The sequence below is a fragment of the Gopherus evgoodei genome, chromosome 5, assembly GCF_007399415.2.
Source record: "Gopherus evgoodei ecotype Sinaloan lineage chromosome 5, rGopEvg1_v1.p, whole genome shotgun sequence".
Classification (NCBI taxonomy): Eukaryota; Metazoa; Chordata; order Testudines; family Testudinidae; genus Gopherus; species Gopherus evgoodei.
Window position 1 is genome coordinate 50,666,545 of NC_044326.1, and position 27,341 is coordinate 50,693,885.

General features: G+C 42.6%; 1 protein-coding gene across 3 annotated transcripts in view; it reads right to left on the reverse strand.

The window, feature by feature from the left end:
* The window catches only part of TEC (tec protein tyrosine kinase), a 103,505-nt gene that overhangs the window by 69,322 nt on the left and 6,842 nt on the right, over positions 1-27,341 (reverse strand). For 2 of the 3 annotated variants that reach the window (XM_030563343.1, XM_030563340.1), the window contains exon 2: positions 21,723-21,905. In XM_030563343.1, the coding sequence (XP_030419203.1) occupies positions 21,723-21,860 (138 nt within the window). In that variant the 5' untranslated portion in view covers positions 21,861-21,905. Of the gene's footprint in view, positions 1-21,722; positions 21,906-24,223; positions 24,245-27,341 lie in introns of those variants that run through there. The other variant, XM_030563341.1, reaches the window with a different exon arrangement.

Sequence of the window (27,341 nt, forward strand, 5' to 3'; positions counted from 1 at the left end):
AAAACAGGGTCACGACCCCCTTTGTGGTCCCAACCCACAGTTTGAGAACTACTGAACTAGATGATATGGTGGTCCCTTCTGACCTTAAAGTCTATGATGCAATCTACTTCTCTGGTGGAGTGTCCTCCTTTGGTAAAGGCAGTTTTGAGTGTGTTACAGTACATATCCTGGACAGGTCTCTGAGCTGTGTGAATAGAGAGGTTTGACTAGGTAAAATGTTTGTTCTGAAACTATGTAATTAATCAAATGAAAAACCCTTCACCAACTGCAAAATGCTGGATTCCTACAGAAGGTGTTATCTCCTGCCCATCAGGCAGGACTATTGAATCCAAACGGGTCATTGTGGAATGAAGGCTTTGTAGCCTTATAGCCCAGAAGAGTGTAAGTGCCCAAGCCCTTCTCCCATCACATCTTGAATGCTGGGGTAAGGGAATAAAAATGCCTATTACCGAGAATGTATTATTCTTTTGTTGTTTGAACTCTGAGGGACAAGGATTTCTAAGCATATGCCAGGAGTCCCCAGCTGTTTTGCCTGAGTTAGCCCCTAAAGCATATACAGACTTTGCTTACTATAGAAATTTCTATTACCTTTTGAAACCTGACTATAACTCATATGTGCATGTTATGCTTTCCTGTTTTGACCCTGTAAATAACTGTATATTTTTCTTAGTTAATAAGGTCTGGTCTATACTACAGAGTTAGGCTGATACAAGGCAGCTTACATTAACTTAACTATGGAAGTATCTACACTTAAAATTTCACTTCCACCGACGTAACTGCCCTGCTACTCCAACTTAAGTAACTCCACTTCCATGAGCAGCATAGAGTCAAGGTTGATGTAGTTAGGTCAACAAAGTGTCAGTGCAGACACTGCGCTGCTTATGTTGACTGTTACTGACCTTTGGGAGCCATCCCACAGTGCCCCACACTGACAGTACAATCAATACAGGTGTTCCTGATGAAGACGGGCACCGCTGACAGAAGGAACAAAGTTTAGACATACAAGAGCGATGTAATTTCTTCGGCGGCTGTATGCCAATGTAATTTAGGTCAACTTAATTTTGTAGTGTAGACATGACCTAAATCCTTAGTTTGTTTATTATAGGATTGGCTACAAGTGTTATCTTTGGTGTGAGGTCTACGGTGTAAAGTGACCTAGGGTAATTGACTGGTCCTTTGGAACTGTGAGTAACTTGAATATTGTGTGATCTTTGGTGTAAAATGACCATCTATCACAGAATCAAGCTTGTCTGGGTGCCAAGATAGTCTCCTGGGGCATTCCAGTCTGTCTGTGACTCCATGGTGAGACTGTTAGTGTTTTAGAAGTTCACACTTGTACTCCGAAGTATAGAACACACAACCAGTTTGGGTTTTTTGCCCTGCTTCTTGACAGTCTGCCCTGAGGTTGGCACTCATGGTCAGTCTGACTGGTGGCTTCTATTGTTTCAGCTATCTTATTCCATAAAATAACTTAATTGCTTCTTACATTTATCCTGAACAAAGGGTGGCTGTTACACCCACCAGCCTCCATGAGACTTTGCCCATATGACTTTGCCCATATAGCATAATACCCATATGTCTCTCTGCTGTATTACCTGTTGTCATAAACAGATAAGTAAGAGTTAATAGAACAAAAGTGCTTCATATCTCTTTTGCCTGGAAAGGGTTAACAAGAACAGTGAGCCTGGCTGTCACCTGACCAGAGGACCAATCAGAGGACAGGATACTTTCAAATCTTGAGGGAGAGAAGTTTGTGTGTGTGCTGTTAGAATTTGGTTGTTGTTCACTCTGGGGCCTTAGAGGGACCAGACGTGCAACCAGGTTTCTCTCCAATCTCTCCAATACAGGCTCTTATAAGTTCAGAATAGTAAGTACTAGGTAGATAAGGCGAGTTAGGCTTATGGTTGTTTTCTTTATTTGCCAATGTGTATTTGGCTGGAAGGAGTTCAAATCTGTATTTTGCTGAAAGGATTTTAATTTGTACTTGTATACTTAGGCTTGGAGGGTATTCCCAGTGTCTATAGCTGAAAGACCCTGTAACATATTCCATCTTAAATTTACAAAGATAATTTTTACTATTTTTTCTTTCTTTAATTAAAAGCTTTTCTTGTTTAAGAACCTGATTGTTTTTTATGCTGGTGAGAACCCCAGGGGACTGGGTCTGGGTCTGGATTGGTGGGGAGAAAGGAGGGAAGGGGGAGAGAGAGGTTAATTTTCTCTCTGTGTTAGGATTACTTTCTCTCTCAGGGTGAGTCTGGGAGGGGGAGAGAGAAGGAGGGGGGAAGGTGGATTTTCCTCTCTGTTTTAAGATTCAAGGAGTTTGAATCACAGTAATCTTCCAGGGTAACCCAGGGAGGGGAAGCCTGGGAGAGGCAACGGTGAGGGAAAGGGTTTACTTTCCTTGTGTTAAGATCCAGAGGGTCTGGGTCTTGGGGGTCCCTGGGCAAGGTTTTGGGGGGACCAGAGTGTACCAGGCACTGGAATTCCTGGTTGGTGGCAGCGCTACAATACTAAGCTGGTAATTGAGCTTAGAGGAATTCATGCTGGTACCCCATCTTTTGGACGCTAAGGTTCAGAGTGGGGAATTATACCATGACACCTGTTGTCTTATCTTATATTTAGATTGTAAACTCTTCAGGACAGGGACTTCACAGATTACATAGTTGTTTGATTTGCTCACACTGAATAGGGAGCTCTCTCACTAGAGTAATACTGATCTCTCTTATATAGAACTGTTGCTGATACAGCAAACAGTTGATCTCAAATTGTGAGCTGAAGAATATTTGCCTGTAGTTCAGTCAGAGCTAGCTAGTCACATGCTGCTGGCTCCTGCTTGTTTCCAGCCACTAAACTACAATAAAAGTAGTGAAAGTAAAGTAAATATTTTTCTGATTTTTTCTGCGGAAGCAATTACTGTAGTTACCACAGAGATATTACACAACTGTGGATTTTCATGATAAAATCTCTTGCTTTAGATGTGCTTTATAGCATGAACAAGTTTGAGAACCCCAGATATAAAATGTCATGACTTTTGAAAGGTCAATTAATTATTTGGGAGAGGTAAAACCATAATATACTTCATAAAAATTGGATTGTCCTCCTGCTGCACTGGGAAGTGCAGTGACAAAAGGACAGAGGCGTCATCCCATCCCCCCATTCTCCCCCGTAATGTGTAATAGGGAGGGGATGGGGAGAGCACGGGGCCCCCAGGCTGATGCCAGGGAGGAGTCACGTGGGGGGGTCACATGTGCCCCCTTTGTGTCTCTCCCATGAGTCACCCATTTTCATATTACATTTAAGCATGAGATCTTGCAGATACACTTAGGTTTCTTTATCGTTTACATGTTTGCAACGTATAGTATTCACTCAAATATAAAAAAATCTACTTAGGGTTCAAGTAATTGTGTCTAGTTGCATAAAAATGTGCTAAATAACATGGGAACCAGTCTAAGTAAATACATAAAATAATAGAGTGGGATTGTGGAATAAAGCCATGGTCTTGCACTGAGGGATTTGTGGAACCATCCCAGCAAGTGCTCCAGGAAGCATTATGCCTGCTTTGGAGAACACAGTCTCTATCCATGTAGGGAGTGCAACATTCATTCCCATTTCTACCAATCTAAAGGAGCTGTGTCAGCCAGTGCCATGACCCCTCTCCATCCTTTTGCAGTCCTTGGTGGAAATTTGAGTTACAAACTTTCAAAGAGGTTCTGTTAGTTCCAGTCATTACCGAAAGATTTCGAATAGAGGAAAGGGTCTGTTCGTCTACCAGTTCCTGTGGCTACTGATCCTACAGTAGAAACTAAGAGTGATCAGTAGAAACCCACAGAGAATAGAAGGATTGTAATAGAACAGGGGTCAGCAACCTTTCAGAAGTGGTGTGCCGAGTCTTCATTTATTCACTCTAATTTAAGGTTTTGCGTGCCAGTAATACATTTTAATGTTTTTAGGAGGTCTCTTTCTATAAGACTATAATATATAACTAGACTACTGTTGTATGTAAAGTAAATAAGGTTTTTCAAATGTTTAAGAAGCTTCATTTAAAATTAAATTAAAATGCAGACCCCTCTGAACTGGTGGCCAGGACCCGGGCAGTGTGAGTGCCACTGAAAATCAGCTCGTGTGCCGCCTTCGGCACGCGTGCCATAGGTTGCCTACCCCGTAATAGAATCTTCAACGGGAGTTTTATTTATTTAGATATAGGCAAAGAATAAAAAGTTGTGTCTATAAGAACTGAGCAAATACTACCAAATTAGTCTTAGTTAAATAAATTAGTAATTATTAAAAGTAAACATCATAGAAACTACCACTAACACAACATCTCTTTAATAGAATAAGGGTATAAAAACTAGTGCTTGACATGGAAATCTGTACAATTTTCTCATGGTGAAAAAGGAAGTATATTGTGATGCAGCTACAATATGCTTCCACCTTGAAACTTGCAACTTTAGAAACAGATCCCAGAACATCAGAAGTTATTCCCCTTTCCTAAAACTAACATCTCAACATTTTCTGTCTTTTCTGTTGAAGTTATAACAGGAATTGCACAAGTTTCTTTTAAGGTGTCTATCAGAGGCTTTTCCTTTAAAGAGAGACTTACAAGGATGTTTATACTAAATGTGAAGAGTAAGAGTTTTCAAAGTTTTTATATATAATTTCTAATCATTTTTTTGCTAGTCATAGTAGCTGTTCTGTTAAACTAGGCCTGATTCTGTGAGATGCAGAGTGTGGCAGATATTGCAATCCCATGCAATATCTTTGGGAACACTGTGTTAAATGCATATATGGTTTAGGTATAATTGTTTTCTACTCCATGGCTGAGAGTTACCATAGCTCCTCCAGGAACTAAAAACAGTATGGGGGGAGCAAGGGAAGAGACTAAGGCCATGTCTACACTACCACTTATGTCGGCAAAACTTGTCACTCAAGGTTGTGAAAAAAAACATCCCCCTGAGCAACATAAGTTTCACTGGCATAAATGGTAGTATGCATAGCGCTCCTCCTCTAATTAGTGGGAGAGCTTCTCCTGCCAACATAGAGCAACTACACAATCAATTTTACAGTGGCACAGCTGCATTGGTACAGCTGTGCTGCTGTAAGCTTGCTAGTGTAGACATGGCCTGAGACTGTAAACAAACTCCAGAGAAGTACCACTCCCTGAGATGGTTTGCTTATATTGGGTGAAACCAGGGTTTTCGATATACAAAGAGATGAAGGAAGAATTTGGGATATATAAAGGCAAAGTTTAAACTGACTCATGGTCTTTCTTTTCATTTAGCAAATGGACAGAACCATAGGTCCAATCCTTACTGAAAGTTTGGAAAGTCATTTGTGTGCCAGATGCCCCAAGTGGAAGATGGGTGATTTTAGGTACATTTAGTAAGCATGTACGACCTTTTTATATGTTTTCTCTGTGATGCTTTTACTGTAAGAATAAATGTAGTTGGCTTTGGAATAGCTGTTTGGGTTACTGGTAACTCACTGTCATTGTCCTTACAGAGAAAAGAAACCATCAGGAGCTGACCTTTAGGCAGACAGGCTTGCTGGGGATGTTGCAGTGTGGCAGGGGGCTGTGCAACCTTAAAACCCCTGATCAGAAGGCAGTGGAACACAGGATTCTGACTATAGATAGGTGACAGTGAGAGGCCTGTGACCTAACTGGGCACTCCTAGAGTGGATCACAGAGGGGAAATACAGGTGAAGTTATGCTGAAACTGACAATGAATAACCTCAGATCCCACTGAAGTCAATGGAAGCTGAGAATACTCAGCATCTCCAGGATCAGATTCTCAGACAAACTTCTATTTAACTCTGAAGTCAACTTAAATTTTCCAGTATTTGCCTGAATAAGGCCCATATCCTGCTGTCCTTACTCAGGCACAGCCACTTTTGATGTTAATAGGAGTTGCAAGGGTGTAACTGAGGCTAGAATTTAGCTTAGAAAGACAAAACTTTATCTTGAAAGCCTTGGCACTTCATATCCTGCTTTAAAACAGAAACCAGGTACCCTGACTGAGCTGTGTACATCCAGAGGGCCCGGAAGGAAAGAATCCTGTCCAGAAAGCCACAGAGAAGCAAAGCTGCCTCTGAAGCCATTACGCCAGCCTCAGGGCTAAAGTAGTTTTTCCTGATACCTGTTCCCTTCCTCCACAATAGTGAATGGCTGGTGGATATGCACGGTAGCAGATGTACTGGCACTGGCTCTTCCCATATCCATACTGCGCAGTGACATGCAGCAACCCCCCCCCCACAGAGTTAGGGGGGGACAAACCCTGCACAGCCTCTCCAGATTCTGCCCTCCCCATAAGTCTGTAAAGCATCTGAAAATATAAAACATTATCATATTTTGTGAATCAGGGATCGATCATACAGGATCCCCTTTGTGAGCAGTTAACATAAACAAAAGTTAAACATAAGAACAGTCATACTGGATCAGACCACAGGTCCATCGACCCCAGTATCCTGTCTTCTGACAACAGCCAATGCCAGGTGCCCCAAAGGGAATAGACAGAACAGAATCACCAAGTGATCCATCCCCTGTTGTCTATTTCCAGCTTCTGGCAAACAGAGGCTAGGGACACCATCCCTGCCCATCCTGATTAATAGCCATTGATAGACCTATCCTCCATGAATTTATCTAGTTCTTTTTTGAACCCTGTTATAGTCTTGGCCTTCCCAACATCTTCTGACAAGGAATTCCACAGGTTGACTGTGCATTGTGTGAAAAAATACTTCCTTTTGTTTGTTTTAAACCTGCTGCCTATGAATTTCATTGAGTGACTCCTAGTTCTTGTGTTATGAGAGGAGTAAATAACACTTCTTTATTTACTTTCTCCACACCAGTCATGATTTTATAGACCTCTGTCATATCCCCCCTTAGTCATCTCTTTTCCAAGCTGAAAAATTCCAGTCTTATTAATCTCTCCTCATATGGCAGCCATTCCATACCCCTAATAATTTTTGTTGCCCTTTTCTGAACCTTTTCCAATTCCAATATATCTTTTTTGAGATGGGGTGACCACATCTGCATGCAGTATTCAAGACGTGGGCATACCATGGATTTATATAGAGGTGATATGATATTTTCTGTCGTATTATCTATCCCTTTCTTAATGATTCCCAACATTCTGTTTGTTTTTTTGACTGCTGATGCACATTGAGAGAACTATCCTTAAGGACTCCAAGATCTCTTTCTTGAACGGTAACAGCTAATTTAGACCCCATCATTTTATATGTATAGATGAGATTATGTTTTCCAATGTGCATTACTTTGCATTTATCAACACTGAATTTCATCTGCCATTTTGTTGCCCAGTCACCCAGTTTTGAGAGATCCTTGTGTAGCTCTTCACAGTCTGCCTGGGACTTAACTATCTTTAGAAGTTTTGTATCATCTGCAAATTTTGCAACCTCACTGTTTTCCCCTTTTTCCAGATCATTTATGAATATGTTGAATAGGACTGGACCCAGTACAGACCCCTGGGGGACACCACTATTTACGTCTCTCCATTCTGAGAACTGACCATTTATTTCTACCCTTTGTTTCCTATCTTTTAACCAGTTACCAATCCATGAGGACATTTCCTCTTATCCCATGACAGTTTACTTTGCTTAAGAACCTTTAGTGAGGGAACTTGTCAAAGGCTTTCTGAAAATCTAAAAACACTATATCCACTGGATTCCCCTTGTCCACATGCTTGTTGACCCCCTAAAAGAATTCTAGTAGATTGGTGAGGTGTGATTTCCCTTTACAAAACCATGTTGGCTCTTCCCCCACAAATTATGTTTATCTTTTTGTCTGATAATTTTGTTCTTTACTACAGTTTGCCTGGTACTGAAGTCAGGCTTACCAAACTGTAATTCCCAGGTCACCTCTGGAGCCCTTTTTAAAAATTGGCGTCACATTAGCTATTAGTTAAAGCTAAAAGCATCTTTACATTCATGAGCATACTCAAGAAGATCAGTCTAGGTTAATGAGGCCTGAAAGAGTTAAAGAGGTCATCTACTAAGCAGTTTTTGCAGGGAGGACTGACTGACTGAACAACTTGGAACATATAATACTGATAAGAAGTGTTATTGCAAAATAAGCTGAGGGGGAGAAAAACACCACAAGGAAGAAAGAGAGATACATGAGGGGCTGGTTTACAATAAGGGTAACTTTGCATTTGAAGACATTTTGTCAGCATATTGATTAGCAACAATATTTATCAACCTCTCTTTGGATCACAGTCATCTTAACAGAAATGCTGCACTCCCATGAAGAACTTAATACACAGCAGCTGATATGAAATTTTCCAGACACATTGTTTTGAAAAAAATTGAGTCCATTTCATTAGGACATCATGACTGCTTTTCACCTCTCTGGTGATACAAAGCAGCTTGTAAACCTGGTTTAAGTATGAGCTTGCATTCACTTTAAAGTGTGTTTTTAACTTGAGACAGGATTACAGACTAAAGCTGGAGTGAGCATAATTTGTCAGCTGCTAACATGACCACTCTGTAGGTTGGATGCAGGTTACGTCCACTTGGGTGCTGCTAGTCCTCTACTATCTTCCCACAATTTCCCTCGTGCATCTAGAAATGACAGATACATTCTTCCACCATTCAGTGGGAACGACTTCATAGTGCTGCTGATCTTACTGCAGCATAAAAGAGCCATGGGATGCGCCCCCAGGAGTCAGTATCACACATGGAGCAGTGCAGAACCAGTGTGGACACAGCAACAAAGAGTCCTGTGGCACCTTAAAGACTAACAGATGTATTGGAGCATAAGCTTTCAGGGGGGAATACCCATTTCGTCAGACGCATGTAATGGAAATTTCCAGAGGCAAGTGTAAATATGCAGGCAAGAATCAGTCTGGAGATAACGAGGTTAGTTCAATCAGGGAGGATGAGGCCCTCTTCTAGCAGTTAAGGTGTGAACATCAAGGGAGGAGAAACTGTGGACACAGTAGCATAAGTGTTATTCCAGTGTGGTTGCTTTAACTAGCTTGAGAGGAGTAACTAAAGTGCAGCCATATCCTACAAAGAAGGGTTCATAATGCTTTGCATCACCAGAGTGATGCAAAGCAGCTGCAATGTACTGGTGAATTTGACCCTTTAAAGTAATTATTCCTCTAAAATTAAACTGTTGGACCAAATTTTTCAAAAGTGGCTTCTGAGTTGGGGACGTTTGTTTCTGGGAGTTGAACCTGAGACATCTTAGGGCCTGATTTGTAGAGTTACTGACTTCAAATGACATAGCACCTCTGAAAATCACATCCAGAATATCTCAAGATGCATATGCAAATTTGAAGGCCCCACAATCAATGGCCACTCTTGAAAAATTCTGGGGCTACAACATGTGAAGCTATTTCCATAGCTTTGTCTTGGGACATCAACCCTCCACTCTTCTCAAAATTAACTATATTGTTTGGAAAAGGACTTATTACAACAGCATTTACTTAAATAGCTGTCAGCAATTAAAAAAAATAGTAATGTTTGTGTTTTATTAAATACTTTAATTGCTGCCACCTTTGATTACCTGGGAGTAGCAGGATTATTTCAGAAGAGCCTAACTCAACTAATTAACTCATAATATTAATCTTTGATTAAAAAAAATTAGCTTACCTTAATAAACAAGACCATGGATGAAATATTTTATTAAGTATTTTGAGTTTCGGTTCTCTGTGGATTGTGAATATATATGGGAATATTTAACAGTTTTCATCATAGAAGCATCTTAGTTGCTCTTTTTTATTTCCTCATCAAAACACATAAGAATGGCCATACTGGATCAGACCAAAGGTCCATCTAGTCCAGTATCCTGTCTGACAGTGGCCAATGCCAGACGCCCCAGAAAGAATGAACAGAATGGTAATCATCAAGAGATCCATCCCCTGTTGCTTATTCCCATCTTCTGGCAAACAGAGGCTAGGGATACCATCCCTGTCCATTCTGGCTAAAAACCATTGATGGACCTATCCTCCATGAACTTATCTAGTTCTTTTTTGAACCATGTTATAGTCAAACCCACTGCTATACTGTATCTTCAGGTCATCTGAAGAGGATAAACAGCAGTCAGTGAATCCAGCTGCAGTCTGTAAAATTATCTAGACTAGTGTTTCTCAAATGCAGCCACCAGGGCCGCATGCAGCCACTAGGATCTTTTCTTGTGGCCACATCCTCCTGGGCAATGACTGGGAGGTGGGGGGACAGCAAACCAATGGTCCTTCCCTGAAAGTGGTTGGGCCCTGCCCCCCTCTGGAGCCACAAACTCTGGAGGAGCAGGCAGCCAATGAGTTCCCCACCTTCCCAGAGGGTGGTGCGGCTCAGGCTTCAGGCTTCAGCCCAGGTGTCACAGGCTCTGGACCTTAGCTGTACTGCAGCGGGTGTCAGCCCTCAGTTTACCCCCTCCCCACCCCCGCCTCAGTGGCCCCCCATTGCCCTTGGCCCCCACTGTCTTTCTACCCACCTACCCATCCAGGGCTTAGTTTATCCACTGGCATGCTATGGTTGAGTAAGTCTGCTGTGAAAATTAATATTTGTATGTTTGTTAATAGCACTTTTCACAGCCTCCCAACTAGTTAGTAAGTCTGTTGTGAAAAGTGATATTAACAAATATACAAATATTACTTTTTGCAGCAGCAGACTTACTAGCTAGCAAGTCTTTTTTTAAAAAGCAAAAGAAACAAGAACAAAAAAACTCAAGAATGTCCAAAGCACCTTATTTGTGTTTCTAGCCTGTGTAGGTCCAGTAAATAATAGACAACTGTACATTATTTTTATTATTGAGTCTTCAAAAAAAAAACTCTACATAAATTACAATGATTTGGTCATGAACAGGTGCATATTTATTTGTTTTTCCTAATGTTAATTAAGTATTTTAGGAAAAATTGTCAAAGCAGCAAGCATTGGTGGCTGCACTCTGAGGCCACTAAAAAATTTACTGCGAGAACCCCTGACCTAGATTGAAACTTCAGCTCATGCAGAAAAGCATACATTCTGGTGAAATGAGGTATTAAAACTGAAAAATGCTCAATTTGGCCTTGACATCAGTAAGTCCAGCTCCATTGAGGCAAAGTTCCTTCACTTATGCCAGGGCTGACTTTACCCAAAAGTATTTAATTCAGTGTCAGCTGAGCCTCCACATTAATAAGATGCTCAAGACCAAGATTTGCTTTTACCCTGTTCTGTTACACTCGGGAGCCCTGATTCAAAAGAAGGGCATGTCCAGCTACCACAAGCCAAATTATTTTACACTTAAATAAAAATTGGCCTGAAAATTTCCTGATCTGCTATTACTAACATATTTAGTTATTTAAATAAAATAAAAGCAAACAGTTAAGTAGAAAGATCCTCTCCCTACAGAAAGTTTTACTGAATTCTTCACTGTATTTTACTGTATCACAGTGATACACCTAGGAGATCTATTCCTCCTCTCTGTTATAAGGGTAGGGGGAAGGGAGTTGCTTCTGTGTATATGCACACCAAGTACTTAAAGGCTCACCAGTGCCCATCTCCTGAGCATTGTAGAAAACTGATCAGGTAGCATTACAACTCCCAAACAGTGAATGCTATTTTTATTTATATGTACATGGAAACATTTCTTTTTATTGTTCACAGGATTGCTGATTCAGTATTGGCTAACTATCCTACTAGCATTTCCTTTACCGTCTGCCAAATTTATTTCAGGTTTCCACCTTTATAGTCTCCCAGCATAGTCAAATATTATGGAGTCTTCTTTAGTAGTGCCACTCTTAGGCCACGTCCAGACTACCCGCCGTATCGGCGGGTTAAAATCGATTGCTCGGGGATCGATATATCGTGTCTAATCTAGACGCAATATATCGATCCCCGAGCGCGCTTATATCGATTCCGGAACTCCATCAACCCCAACGGAGTTCCGGAATCGACAGGGAGAGCCGCGAACATCGATCCTGCGCAGTGTGGACGGGTGAGTAATCCGATCTTAGATATTCGACTTCAGCTACGTTATTCACGTAGCTGAAGTTGCGTATCTAAGATCGATTTCCCGCCCGTAGTGTGGACCAGCCCTTAGGACTGATTGAGATTTTCACTTAGAGCAGAATTAAAATGCCTCTGTTTCACATCTTAATGACTGAATTTATTCTACAAATTTAACAGAAGAACAACTTTAAAGGACAATTGCATTCCCCATGTTATTTTTTGGTAAAATAGTTATTAACTTATAAAAAGGGAACATTTTAAATGACCCCTATTTGAAAGATATTGCTTGCCTTATGTGTTTTGGCTCCATATAGCTAAAGAACCACAGTCGCCACAAACACCAAGCTTCACACACACACATCAAATCTAAGACCTACGCCACTTTTCAAATGTAGCACTTAAACACATTCACCGTAACTTAATTTAACGCCACAAAGACAAGTTATGAAACCATACAGGTTGTCACAAGCTACTTCTGCTTTCCAGTGCTACCTCCTTGACTCGTTAGCTCTCCTGCTCCATGTCACTTTATGGTTCTCATCTACTGCTCTTGACAACCCCACACCCTAAATTACTGTAGCCTGGTGGTTAAGATACCCACCTGGGAGGTGGGAGACCCAATGTTCAGTCCCTCTGCTCCAATGACTAATTATTTATACAGAATGGAATAGCTTCAACAGAAGAGACTGAGAGCCCCACACCAGACTATATTCCTCATAGCCCAATGGTTGAAGCACTTTTCTGTGGTAAGAGACACTTATTAATATCCTCTCTCCTCTCAGGCAGAGGTGGGAAATTGAAACTAGAAATTGAACTGGGCTAAAAAGTTATAAAATTGGCAGTGCTGTCTCTGCCACCCCTACCACCTACTAGTTTTGCATGGAGAGAGGGGTATCTCCCTTATTCTCACAACAAACAACTTAGGCCCCTACGTCACCTGACTCAGAGTGGGGAGTTGTGGATCACAAGTAGAGGTAGGCAAATTTCTGAATTAGGTACCTATTTCTGTAAGAGCGGCACAGTTTAGGACACACCCCTTTCCTTTCCTGTGCATCTCCCATTAGCTAGCTTTTGGCTCCCTGCCCGCATGCTAGCTTTTGTGGATTGCATTCTTATGCATCAGAGGGTACATCTTCACTACTGGCCGTATCGGCAGATAGCAATTGATTTCTTGGGAATCGATATATCGCGTCTCATCTAGACGCGATATATCAATCCCTGAATGCGCTCCTGTCGACTCTGGAACTCCACCAACGCGAACAGCGGTAGCGGAGCCGACAGGGGGAGCCGCAGACATCGATCCCGCGCCGTTATTCACGTAGCTGAAGTTGCATATCTTAGATTGATCCCCTCCCCTAGTGTAGGCCAACCCTAACTCTTCTCAGCCATTGTTCCTGTGATTTTTGAGGTGTCTGGAAGTTAAGCGGTGCAAAAGTCAGTACTGCAATATTTAAATCCCATTGTGAATCCTGGCCAAACAGCTTTTCACATTTTATGCAATACCTATGGTGGAGGCAAAGGCAGCACTTTTTCCTTCACTGTTGTATCTGCAAAGTCGTGATCAGCCCTGGGTGCCAGAACGACAGCAAAAGTAGCAGGGGAGAGGCAAAGAGGAGGAAGCAACCAAAATATCACAAAAATCTTCCCCCCCCACAACCTGACCTTTTCATAGCCCTCAAGGAAGCCTCCCAGCATCAGTCCAACTCCTCACAAACAGGGCCAGTGGAAGGAAGGATGTTTCGCTCCCTAGGCAAAATTTCCACCTTGCGCCCTCCCCCATCCCCGAGCCCCTGCCCTGAGGGACACACAACCCCCACAGCAGCTCCCCCACTCCTCTCTGAGGCACCCCCCCCGCAGCAGCTCCCCACCCACCACCCTGAGGCACCTCCCCCACCCCAGCTCACCCCTGCTCCGCCTTCTCCCCGAGCACACAGTCGCTGCTTCACTTCTCCTGCCACCCAGACTTGCAGCACCTAAGCTGATTGGTGCCACAAGCCTGGGAGGCGGGAGAGGCGAAGCAGCGACGGTGTGCTCAGGGAGAAGGCGCGGCAGGAGTGAGCTGGGGCGGGGAGTTCCCCTGTGTGCCGCTCCCCCCATTACTTGCTGCAGGCGGCCCTCCTCGCGCTCCCCTGCCCCAGCTCCCTCCACCCCTGCTCCCCTGCCCCAGCTCCCTCCACCCCAGCTGAAGATCTGGCCGCCACAGTCACTGCCGAAGAAAATGCTGCCCCCCAAATCTTAGTGCCCTAAGCGACCGCCTAGGTTGCCTAATGGTTGCACCAGCACTGCTCACAGAGCCCCTGTTCCGCCTCTCCCCCCATGCATATGCCTTACCTTACCTTCCCCGCTGGAGAGCCCCTCACCACTGGGTGACCCCTCACCAGGCTGGTCTCCAGTGCCAAGAGGAGCCACCACCATGGTTTCCTCAGCTGGCAGGTGAGGGCCCAGTATGTGGCACAACACAATTCAGGCCCTGGCTGGCACACCGCACAATGCAGAGCAGGCTCTAGGTGCTAGCTGAGCTGTGTTGCTCTCCCTCCCAGCCACGAACAGGTCGGCCATTTCACATTTGAATAGAAGAGGGCAACTTTCAGGCGGGGCCCCTGCACGCGCTTGGATTTTTTGAAGGTTAAGATATAAAAATTCGTCTGTTTCAGGAGCATTTGTTGTGATTATTTCCTGTATCACTCAGCTGTGCCTCCCACCTCTATTCAGACTCAAAATCACCTGCAAGTGTCCCCCAACCAAGCAATACCCCTGTACCCACCCCCAAATCACCTAGCAATGCCCCTCACCTCTATACTCTACCTCAATCACCGGGCAGTGCCCCCATACATCATATGGCAGCACCTCCATTGGGTAGCCCCCTCACCTGTCAATCACACATCCACACAGAGAGAGCAAGAGATGAAGGGGGGTCCTCATTCCACCCGCCCTTCCAAGCGCTCCCACTCACCAGCTGCAAGAGCACAGGGTTCACTGATTTACTTGTGCCTTCTCCCACCCAGAGCAGCAGTGTCTGACACGACCATGAGTCAATCACGGCTCTTCTGTGAGAATAGGGCTCTGAAGCAACTCTGGAATCCACTCAGAGCAGCAGCAGACTGCCTGTCCTTCATGCTCAGGTGAGCCAGTAGACAGTTCATTTGCAATCCTCATTACCTAACTGGCGTCCTTGGCTGTGATCATGCTCAGGTTTTTAGAAGGGGGGCAATGACTATTTCACCACCAGCACCTCCTTTTCCAGTGCCTGTGTGATGAGCAGTTTTCCATCTTTACAAATTAGATCAATCATTTTCAGCTCTGATTGGCCACTTTTGCAATGTGAAAATTGACTGTAAGGATTCTTTCCAACACTGACACATTGTTCAACCCACAGTGAGGTTTGGGGGATTTTAATCAGTCACTGATTGACTTGTGCGTGTTCTTGTTAGTACAGTCCTGTAAGGCAGTCATGCGATCTTTCCAACACCCACACAAGAATTTCACAGTATCTGAGCAATACAGACAAAAATGGAAATCATCTTTAACCATAACAGAACCTCCTTCCTGTCTAACTAGTTCTTAAATTTCTCACCACAACATATGGAGCTAAATTTATCCTTGGTAGGTATCTCCATTGTTGAGAGTTGTTGTGTCCTCCTTTTCCCCTTATTATCTTTTATAAAGCTCTTTGTTCTCCTTGTTTTCTCTAAAAGCAGGATACCTTGAAGAAATTAAACCTTTAAAGATCCTATCTATCTATCTGTTTACCAGAAACACTAACATTCCCTGAGTACTATTCCTAAGTCTAGGGCTTTGCCCCAGTGTACTTGGCCCAAATTTTCCCTCTCCAAAGTTTCGTGCAATATACTGTATGCGGTTTCCTTTTTAAAAAAACTGGCTGCTGAAGCTAATCTGCAAAACATTCCCTCTTTCCTGGTGATACAGATTTGCTTTACTGATAAAGCACTCATTATATGATTAGTGTGTGAGTTAAGTGGAGGAGGGCTCTCTGGGAGCAGGAGCAGTTTTGGTAAGACAGTGCTTCAAATATGCTCCTCAGTGACCATCTCAATATTTTATTTATGGCAGGTCTGTAGACCACCACTACCCCACCCCACACACACTTTAAGCACCGCATATCATCTCTGTTTCAACAGTATTTCACAGTGCATGCTGCTTCATTACTACTTTACATTGTTAGAGGACAGCAGAATCCAGATTCTGCCTTTTGGTTGTTAAAAATATATACAATATTCCCCTCGTTACCAGACATACTCCGTATTTAATTTTGCTTCTTTACTTACAGTCATGAACCACCCATCATTTCTCTTGTGCATATTAACTAATTGAGTCCATTTTAATAGATTGGCCCAGTTATTAAACGAAGGTCAAGTTCCGGGCTTCTCATTCATTTTTTACTCAGTTATTCCTCAGGCAGACAACCACTGAGTCAGGATTTCAGGCCTCAGCTTCATTGGCTACATGAGCAGTTGTTCATGTGCACCCAGCAGCAGGTGATGGCCCAGAGTTCTTAAATATGTCACATTTGATGGAGACTGGTACCACTGCAACTGAGAGGATAAGGAGATACCATGGTATCCTCTTGATAATTTCTCAGTCTTACTCATCAACCTTAACTGTAAACATCAGCCCTAATATACAGTTTAGCTCTACGCCATATCCATATCTATCCTGTATTAACAATGCCCAAAAACTCAACCACTGCACTTCAGCCACATAACTGAGCAGAAACTCTTCAACTATTCTACTATAATACAGTGAAGATATAAGAACCAGAGGCACTGGAACTACTTTAGTATTGAATCATCAGTTTTGTCTTCCGGATCTAGTTCATAGATATACCATCAACTAACTTACTGCAGATAAAGATCTACAACCTCTGCCAGAAATCTAAAGAACACTCTCTTGCACTTCACTTATTCAGTGACACAAAGGACCATTAACATCAGTGTTTCAGAGAGGCCTTCATGTGTCAATCATTTTTATTTAACATGCAGCAGAAATATTGTTAAAATGAGGTTACTGAAAAATATGTACCCTGTCTCTCCAAACTTACTCCCCAGAGAGAGAGAATGCAAAATTGCTTCAGATAATACACTGAGTCAAATCAATCAATGGAAGCCTAATCATCCAAAAGAATTTCAGTCAAACAAAAAAAAAAAAAAACAAAAAAGAGATTCCTCAGGGTGGCAGTGAAAAGATGTTTATTAAATTTCACCTTTATTTTGAGTCAAAAGTTAATTGAGACAAGACATGCACAGTTAGGTAACCGTTCCAAGAAGCTTTTGAAACCAAAGCCATATGCACAGAAAATGGAGAGATTAATCCACATCCCAAGACAAATACACCTGTGAACTCCATAGTCAATATAGCATCTGGGCCTTGATCCTCCACTATGTCTACGCTATGCTTTCCAGTGAAGAGGGCTAGCTGCAAGGATCCGCTTGTAGCTCTCTGACCTTTGGCTGCATGCCCCAATGGAAGTTAGAGCAGTAAGGGGTCTACTCTAAATTCTGCAACTGGTGTAAACTTTGTAATACGCTATTATCCACTGGAGGATCAGGCACAGTGGCACTCGGTTTCACCACGTCCTGTTGTGCCCCTCCTTCCCCTTATACCCTGGATGGGGCCACTAACACAGGAGACAAGACAGCCACTTCCACCAACTTTCTGCAGGTGGAAACACAGAAGGAATTCTCCACTGACCATCTCCAGGCTAGTTTCTGCTGCTTAAACTGCACAAAGTGGTCTTAATGGAACAGAGAATCCAACTGTTGATTTTGAGGATATTCTTGTCCATATCAGGTGTAGGCTGTCTGATAAAAATGATCCTAGAGCTCACTTGAGGGCCTGTCAGGAACCTAATAAAACCCCCTACTTCAGGCAGAGGTGGGGTGTTGATGAGACTTGGCACACCAGAGACCTGGAGGAAGGGAAACCCTGCCCCAGCTGCAGGGGCAGCTCTAGGTATTTTGTCACCCCAAGCACGGCAGGCACGCTGCCTTCAGCGGCTTGCCTGCGGGAGGTCCCCGGTCCTGCAGATTCGGTGGCATGCCTGCGGGAGGTCTGCTGAAGTCGCAGAACCAGCAGACCCTCCACAGGCATGCCGCCGAAGGCAACCTGCCGGCCGCCCTCGCAGCGACCAGCAGAGCGTCCCCCCCCTCCCCCCGGTGGCTTGCTGCCCCAGGCATGCACTTGGCATGCTGGTACCTGGAGCTGCCCCTGCCCAGCTGGGCAGAGAGACTCTCTCCCCCAGTGTCAAGGACTGAGGATAACTGTACCCAAGGGGTAAGAAACCTGCAGGGGTTGAGAGGTACTGTGGCTCAGAGTGAGGGGCAAACCAGATTGCTTCCCTCCTCTACCATGTTCCTGGGCTCCTAACAGGGCCCTGGGTTCCCCAAGAGCAGGGGCAAGGGGAAGTGTCCTAGTCCCCCACCAAGAAAAGCATAGGACCCAACGTTGGCCATTTTGCCACATTCCTTACATTTACATGAGCTATATTCAAAGGGAAGTTAAGCCTGCAAATAAGGGGGAAAGGTCTACATGGGGTTGTACAGTAGACAAGGCCACAAGCAATTTTAATCCTGGCCTTTCCTAACTTTTGCAAAATGCTTGCTTTTGAAATCTCAATGTTCTATTAATGTAGTCTTTTGTATATAATAATGCATAAAGCAAACAGTGTTGCTACTGTGATGTAGCCTGACTGTATTCTCTGTCTTAGTGTATGCAACTGGTTTTTGTCTCTTTGGGTGTCTCTGTTGCTACAGAGTTAGCCTAGGTGTGAGCAGTCATACTGCAAAGTCATACCAAGTTACTGTTTTCCTCACTAGTGCTGTGCTCAACAGTGTGTGTGTTGCTAAGATTCTGAGGGCATAATCCATGGTTCTTTGTGCTGAATGCAAGTTCTTTCATGGTGAACTCTGAGAACCTGTCTGTCCTTCTGGGCAGAAAGTGGAAGTTGTGGGAAGGTACTGGAGGAACATCTATTAGCTAAATCACTCAATGGCTCACTCAGTGAAAAGTGGACAGGTTACCAGCCTGAGCAAAGGCAGAAGCCAGGCTCTAACCCTTATCCCAAGCAATGTCCGCTAGTCCAGGTTGAAAGCACCACTTAACTCAGGTGAGAAGTTTGTGTGTGTGCATGGGGGGAGCAGAGGTTGGGGGAGCACTTGCATAAGTGCCTATACTAACTCTGCAAGGAAGACATGTGAGAGCCTGAGACTCAACAGGGGTTGTAGCGCTGCATAGTGTCCTGTAGGAAATGGGGTAAATTAACTTCCTGCTGTAGCTTAAGCCTTTCTAACACAGTACTCAGGAGGCTGAGATTATCATCCTAGGCCTGGTCTACACTACGCTTTTAAACCGATTTTAGCAGCGTTAAACCGATTTAACGCTGCACTTGTCCACACAACGAGGCCCTTTATATCGATATAAAGGGCTCTTTAAACCAGTTTCTGTACTCCTCCCCGACGAGAGGAGTAGCGCTGAAATCAGTATTACCATATCGGATTAGGGTTAGTGTGGCCGCCAATCGACGGTATTGGCCTCCGGGTGGTATCCCACAGTGCACCATTGTAACCGCTCTGGGCAGCAATCCGAACTCAGATGCACTGGCCAGGTAGACAGGAAAAGTCCCGCAAACTTTTGAATTTCATTTCCTGTTTGCCCAGCGTGGAGCTCTGATCAGCACGGGTGGCGATGCAGTCCCAAATCCAAAAAGAGCTCCAGCATAGGCTGTATGGGAGATACTGGATCTGATCGCTATACGGGGAGACAAATCTGTTCTATTACAGCTCCGTTACAGAAGACGAAATGAGAAAACATTTGAAAAAATCTCCAGGCTACGATAGACAGAGGCCACAGCACAGTGCCGTGTGACAAGCGTAACGGAAAGCCAAAGAATCAAATGGATGCTCATGGAAGGAGGGAGGGGGTACTGAGGACTCCAGCTATCCCACAGTCCCCACAGTCTCCGAAAAGTATTTGCATTCTTGGCTGAGCTCCCAATGCCTGTAGGGTCAAACACATTGTCCGAGGTGTTTCAGGGTATATGTCGTCAATTTACCCCCCACCCGGTGAAAGAAAAGGGGAAAAAAATCATTTCTTGACTTTTTTATATGTCACCCTATGTCTACTGCATGCTGCTGGCAGATGCGGTGCTGCAGAAATGAATAGCAGCATCCTCTCCCCTCCACTCCCTGGTGGCAGATGGTACCGTACAAAAGGACTGATAGCTGTCCTCATCATCCTGTGAGTGCTCTTGGTTGGCCTCAGGTGAGGTCAGCCAGGGGCACCTGGGTAAAAATAGGAATGACTCCCGGTCATTCCTGGTAGATGGTACAGAACGGCTGGTAACCGTCCTCATCATAGCAACTGGGGGCCGAGTTCCATCAGCCCCCCGCCCCTTTCATGTCTAAAGAAAAGATTCTGCACTGCCTGGACTATCATAGCAACGGGATGCTGGGCTCCTCTCCCCCCTACTGTTTAATGTCCTGCCTGGACTATCATAGCAGCTGGAGGCTGCCCCCCAACATTTTACCTCACTAAAAACTCAGTGTTTTTTATTCCTGCACTCTTTATTACTTCATCACACAAATACTGCCACGGTAGCCCAGAAAGGTTGGGGGAGGAGGGAAGCAACGGGTGAGGTTGTTGCAGGGACACCCCCTAGAATGACATACAGCTCATCATTTCTGTGGGATCTGACACAGTGCGGCTGTGCTCTCTGGTTCTCTGATACACTGGTTCTCTAGTACACTTGCCCCATATTATAGGCAGGACTGACTCCATTTTTAGATACAACATAAAGGAGGGAATGACCCAGGGAGTCATTGCCATTTTTGTCTTTGCGCCCCCGGCTGACCTCAGCCGACCTCAGCGAAGGTCAGCCAGGAGCACCCATGACAGCAGCAGACGGTACAGAACGACTGATAACCGTCATCTCATCGCCAATTTACAATGGCGCAGCAGATGGTACAGAACGACTGCTAACTGTCTCTGCTACCTTGCAAAGGCAAATGAATGCTGCTGTGTAGTGCTGCAGTACCGCCTCTGTCAGCGACATCCAGTACACATACGGTGACAGTGACAAAAGGCAAAACGGGCTCCATGGTTGCCATGCTATGGCATCTGCGAGTGCAATCCAGGGAAAAAGGGTGCGAAATGGTTGTCTGCTGTTGCTTTCACGAAGGAATGAGTGATGACATTTACCCAGAATCACCCGCAACACTGTTTTTGCACCATCATGCATTGGGATCTCAACCCAGAATTCCAATGGGCGGGGGCGACTGCAGGAACTACGGGATAGCTACCTGCAGTGCAACGCTCCAGAAATCAATGCTAGCCTCGGTACATGGACGCACACCAGCGAATTAATGTGCTTAGTGTGGCCGCATGCACTCGACTTTATACAATCTGTTTTACAAAACCGGTTTATGTAAAATCGGAATAATCCGGTAGTGTAGACGCACCCCTAGTTTAAATACTTCTCAGAAAGTGATATTAAAATAATTTTATGTATTAGCACTTGACAGACTTGATTAGATCCTTATTTACATTTGTTTTTGAATGGAATGATCATTTAAGTCTCCATAAATCTGTGCTATCAGTGAGGGAAGTGATCAATGATACCCATTCAGTAGCACCCACAGCCATCACACCTCCAGAACAGAAAAGCTTCAATATACTACAGGAAGAAAGCCATTAATACAAAAAAGCAAGTATTTTTCTCAAAGAACCAAGGCAATGGAATATAAAAAATTATCTCCTACCTCTGCTCGACCTTCATAGTATGTCAACATTGATTCCGTAAGCACGAAAAGCCTCTCTTTGTAATTTAAGGGAGAAGTCCTTTTCTTCTGTTGTGATCTTTTAATCAGAATCTCCTCTAAGATAGGGTTCACATTCATTTCGGCCACTTGATATCTAGATTTCCAGCCATTGAATATCAAATCCTGTAAAGGGCAGGTGGAAAGAGAGTTTTACTATACTATATTAGATTTTTAGGTGAAAAAACAGGCCTATAGATAAAGATAGGCTGTTTGTATTGTTGCATTGAAAAGGGATGGTGCTCTTAAGCGAAGCTACCTGAAAACTTTGGAAAATATAACTCAGATCCAACATCCTGGAAATTAACATAAGTTAACTATTAGACAGGAATGTTCAAACACTGTTCAACTGAGGGCTACATTGGCACATTGCCAGGAGCCTGAGGGGTGTACCTGACTGATAAAAAAATTAAATTAATTGCCACACCCCTCATCTTGTGTATGGATACTCTATTTTGATCCATGTGATATCACATGCCTAAATCTACAGTCTCCATGGGCCACAACTCTATATTCAACTGAGCACAGGCATGAGTTTTACTTGAACAGTCTCTGATGTACAGTCCAACTTTTTAATCAGCCAAGGCTGGTGTAAGAGATCTTATGCACAGGTTTGGTGTGTGCTAGAGGCCTTACTGATATTTGTTATCTCTAAATAACTTGCCATAAACCTTGAGAAATATTTCAGATAAATAGTCATTTAAAACTGTTGCACAATAAGAAGTGTAAATGAATAACAGTTCCTTCCTACTGTAAAGCTGGTCATGACCGTTTCAGCAGTTGGAAAACTTTCATGGTCATAAGTTTATAACTCTCTCATGGTTCATACTACTTTTTTAACAGACTTCATGAGTTTAACAGGAAACTATTGTTCAAAGCCAAGTAAGAGGCAGGAATTGAAGATAGGGATACAAAGTAAAAGAAAAGTGGCACAATCTTTACCAATTCGTTCTGATATTTATTTTAGATACATCTTCAAAAAGGCCTCCATCTGTGCACATGTGATTTTGCATATGACTTGTATGCATAAATGGTAATATACAAAAACTGAATATGTATTAATAGAAATCATGTTTTGAAAATTCACCTCAAATTATATTGGACAAGATTTTCAGAAATGATTAGTGATTTGGAGTACTTCAGTTTTTGGGTGTCCAGCCTTAAAGTGCCATGTACCTGGTTCTCCTAATCAGACCCCTTTAAAAAACTGCCTCAAATTGGGCACCTAACAATTAAGGCACTCAGAATTACTAGTCACCTTTGAAAATCCTGGTCAGTGAACTCGCACAGTCTTTATGTAGATATCAGACCTGTTTGCTAGTCTTGCCACTGTAATTGATACCAGTCAGATGGAGTGTTCAATATCTCTAAAAGTTGGGGTCTCCGTTTCTCAAGTTGAGCATTCCAAAGCTAAAGCACCCAATATTAGTGGACATGTTTGAAAATTTGGGCCAAAATGTCTTGTAAGACTAAGATTGAAAATGAGCTGTCACATGAGGCACTAGTGACTGGAAGTATCAAAGTTTGGAAAAAACAAGCTCTAGGCAAATACCAAAAGTTTCCCAAATCAATAAGTGAGAATTTTTCCCTTCCTCCTATTGAACAGGTGTCTTCAGTTTTCTAAAGGTTCTAATTTATGCTCTTATTTATCATGTGCCTGGAGGCAAAGGCCTTCCCACTAATAAGAAAGGGAGTTCAGTATCAAAATCCATTAGCAAATCATTGCACATTTGAATGTTTCAAAATTAATTCAGAAAATGTATGTTTGTCCTTATAAATTCTTGGTGAACTATACAGATATAGCATGGATAAAATGACCAATCTCTTAATACTGTGCTAAAAATATTCAAAAAGCTACAAATCCTCTCAAATAATGAATTTTAAATACAATTTGGGTGCTTTCTATGTCACTGCCCACTCCACCTTCTCTTGCTTTAGTCTCCATCTAGACCCAAATAGTTTAAACAATTTTTAAAATGTATTATGTTACATTTACGGTGACAGCAGGTGAAATTATAACCATCACCTCTTCTACTAGTCTGGTCCTGTCACTGAGTGCCCCTTGTTTGTGCTACCTGCTCTTACTCTGCCCTCCCCATACATCTACCTGTTCACCTGCACAGAGAGAGATTCGCTCACAGCAGCTATTCCATCCTCTCAAAGTACTGTATATTTGTGCATCAACTATAAAATTAGTCCAGGGTTTACGTGTAAATTTTAAACTATGAAAAAGGTTAGAAATTATCTAGAAGATAAAAGTTGAAGTGATAATTGTCACTTTTTAGTCAGTTATATATTTATAATATACAAGAACTTTCTCCCTCTCTCATGCATGCACAGGCATATATACACTTCATTTTGCTGATCATTTGATCAAACTGCTTTCCTGTGGTGATGAAAGATTGTTATAGCTAGTACTCATCTTATCTGCTCACATCACTTACTGAGGCACCAAATTTGGGGATCAGCTCGACACCTTTTTAAAAAAAAAAGAAAAAAGATCAGGCATAGAGCTGATAGGGGAAGCATAGGTAAGAAAATACAAATTCTTCAATGACTTTAAAAAAAAAGTCAGTGCTGACTGCAGTCCATCTTAAAATATTCCTGTCTAATTTCTTCCTCCCTTTCCCAATTTCAGTCTCTCACACCTCCATTGTGTTGTCTGTTAAACCAACTGCTGTTCTAGATGGTGGCAGGTAAAAGTGATACCAATCAATATTTGCCTCAGTTTGTAATCCCATAATTCTAGTCTGTTTTAAATGCTTAAACTATACAGAAGCATGTAAAACAAAAGCAAAATTAACTGGGATTTCAAAACTGTGATTCTAGAAAAATCTCACTTCATTGCTAGTCATCACTAAATCAAAGTAGTCCTAAACCACACAAAATACTTTTGATGAAGACAAAGCATTTTCTTAAAAATTAGTCACTGTCAGCACTGTGGAAACACGATACCTGGTTGTTACTGGTGGTTATTTACACAAACACTGTTAAATGCACACCCCTATAATTAGGAACTAACTCCCCACTTCACATAATTCTACCATTACTATTTGAGGAGCTTAGCAGGATCTATTGTAGAATGTGTAGCTGATTACATAATACATTTTTCAGGCAGCAGGGGCTTTTTATCCACAACATAATTAAACCCTCACATATTGTTCTGAAACTTTCCTTTTCAGAATAGTAATAGTTCTTAGAGTCGAACACACTCTAACTTACCTGTAAAGAACCAAAATATCAATATCTGTAGAGGTTTTGATTCGTCCTTCTGCAACTTCCTCCAAGCATTCTACTTAATAAATCATTATTTAGAAACTGAAACCGCCCTCCATTGACACATCACTCATCTTGTTCCAGCCAGTTGTGAGTTTCGGGTTGCCACCCTTCCAGATTTTCACAATACCTGTTGTCAAGGATCTGCCCCAGTTCTTGCAGGCCTATCTCACATGGTAGCAATTATAATCCAATTTGCAGAGTGGTTGAGTACCCACAACTACCATGTAAGTCAGTGGGAGCTGCTGTGCTCAGCACCTCTGAAAAAATCCAACCTTCCAACTTTATTTTAGGATTCAGAAATTTGTCAATATGCAATGAGTCAACTTTACATGAGGCAGACATTCAGGTGTACTGGCATGACATCATAACATGCTTATTAGGTTCCCACCTATTGGTATTTTGTTATGAGGAACCATACTCCTAAATCTGTTGATATAATAGTATTTAACATGTATACAGCACTTGTCATCTGTAGAGATCAAAGCTCTTTACAAAGATGCATGTCCCCTTTTCCAGATGAGGAAGCGACATGGAGAGGTTGAGTAATCTGACTAGTATCATGTTATAAGTCAGAAGTAGAACTGGTCCTGGAACCCAGATCTCCTACTCCAATTCCCAGTCACTGAATTGTAGTCTCTCATTGAAACAATTATTCACTGTAAGCTTCGTGATGAAACTTAAAACATTCATACCAGCTGAAGAAATGTTTTCCAGCTTTAATGTTAAGCTTGATAGGGATGAGAAGCATTTCAGAGTGGCTGTTCCAATAAACAGCAAAGGGATAAGGCAGCCAAATCTGGCCTGCACCTTTTTACATCTAAATGTCCTACTGGATTTCCACTTCATCTTGCACAAACATCTGTATGGTTCATCAAGAAGTCTGACAGAATGGTTCAGAAAAACAGTGGAAATAAGCCTTTCACCAACAATCTCAAATGTTAGCCACAAATCTGAATGTCATTAGCCAGAACAGCAAAATAAAACCCAACTCAAAACTCTGTATTTTCCAAGCTTTGATTCCACCTTAGGTATGATAACATTTATCTGGTCATTCATGTTCTGTGGTGCAAAGGCATTATGATTAACTGATGGGCTCCCATACAGAACTTTTTTTTTTTTTTTTTTTTTTAATATATCTTCCTTCCATCCTGCACAACTGCTCTTCTCTAACCTTTGCTTTGCAGGGTCAGACAAATGAATTGCTTGAAAGTCCCTTCAGTCTGGGATTGCTACTGGTTCAGTGCCATGAATAGGCTAAATATTAGATTTATAATATGTAAACTTCCCTGCTTCAATTTAGAGAACTGATTTTGTAGAGCATTTGGCTGGGTACAATTTCATAACATGTATATGCTATCACAATTCTGATCGCAAATCTGCAACCCTTATTCACACTAAGTAGTAGTTACTCATATGAGTAGCCAGTGTGGGATTAGTCCTGTGAGTAACTACCAGTCATGAGCAGGGATTGCAGAACTGGGCCTTATGTTAGTTAAGAGATGAAAAGCAGTAAGCCTTCTACCTCTGTGCTCACTTTGTGCTAGTATATTGGATGAAACCTTTAAACAAAGACTATAAATATAGCAAACTGACTGTTACGGAAATCTGTCATATGATTTCAAAAGTAGAAACAGAGGGAAAAAATACATAAAAGGGAGATTTTAAGTGTATTAATGCTACCAGAAAGGAGAAGTCAAAACACACTGGTTTGTTTTTGATGAAAGCGGAGACTCTCAAACTCCCACTCCTCTCTGGCACGTGCTAGTTTTATTTTAAACAGCAAAAATGTGACTCAGTCAAATTTTAAGACAAACTTCAAAACTGTACCAAAAGATGTGCAAAACTTCAATCTGTGAAAATGGGCCTGTGTAAAAATTGGATAACTAGATATGATTGCCCACGGTACATATGAAATGCATTATTTGCAAGGGTAAATAATTGCACAAGCAAAATTTAAAGCTAGGAGAAATGGTAGCATAGAGGCAAAGGGGCATCTGGGCGAAAACTTTGCCTCAAGCAGATTCTCTCACATGAGTGGTATTTCAGGGTGAAAGCCCCACTCAGTTCTTTGTGAGGGCAAAACACAAACTAAGTTTGTGGGGGCACTAAGTTTTTCACAGCTATGTTTGTTTTTAAGCTTGTGGTAAACTATATACAGACTTGAGGAGACAAAGACATGCCTTTGAACTCCATTTAAGTACACTGAACACAGCAGGCCTAGTTCTGTTCTCATTTAATTCAGTGTAAATCAGGAGTAACGCCATTCAAGAAGCGGCGCGGGTG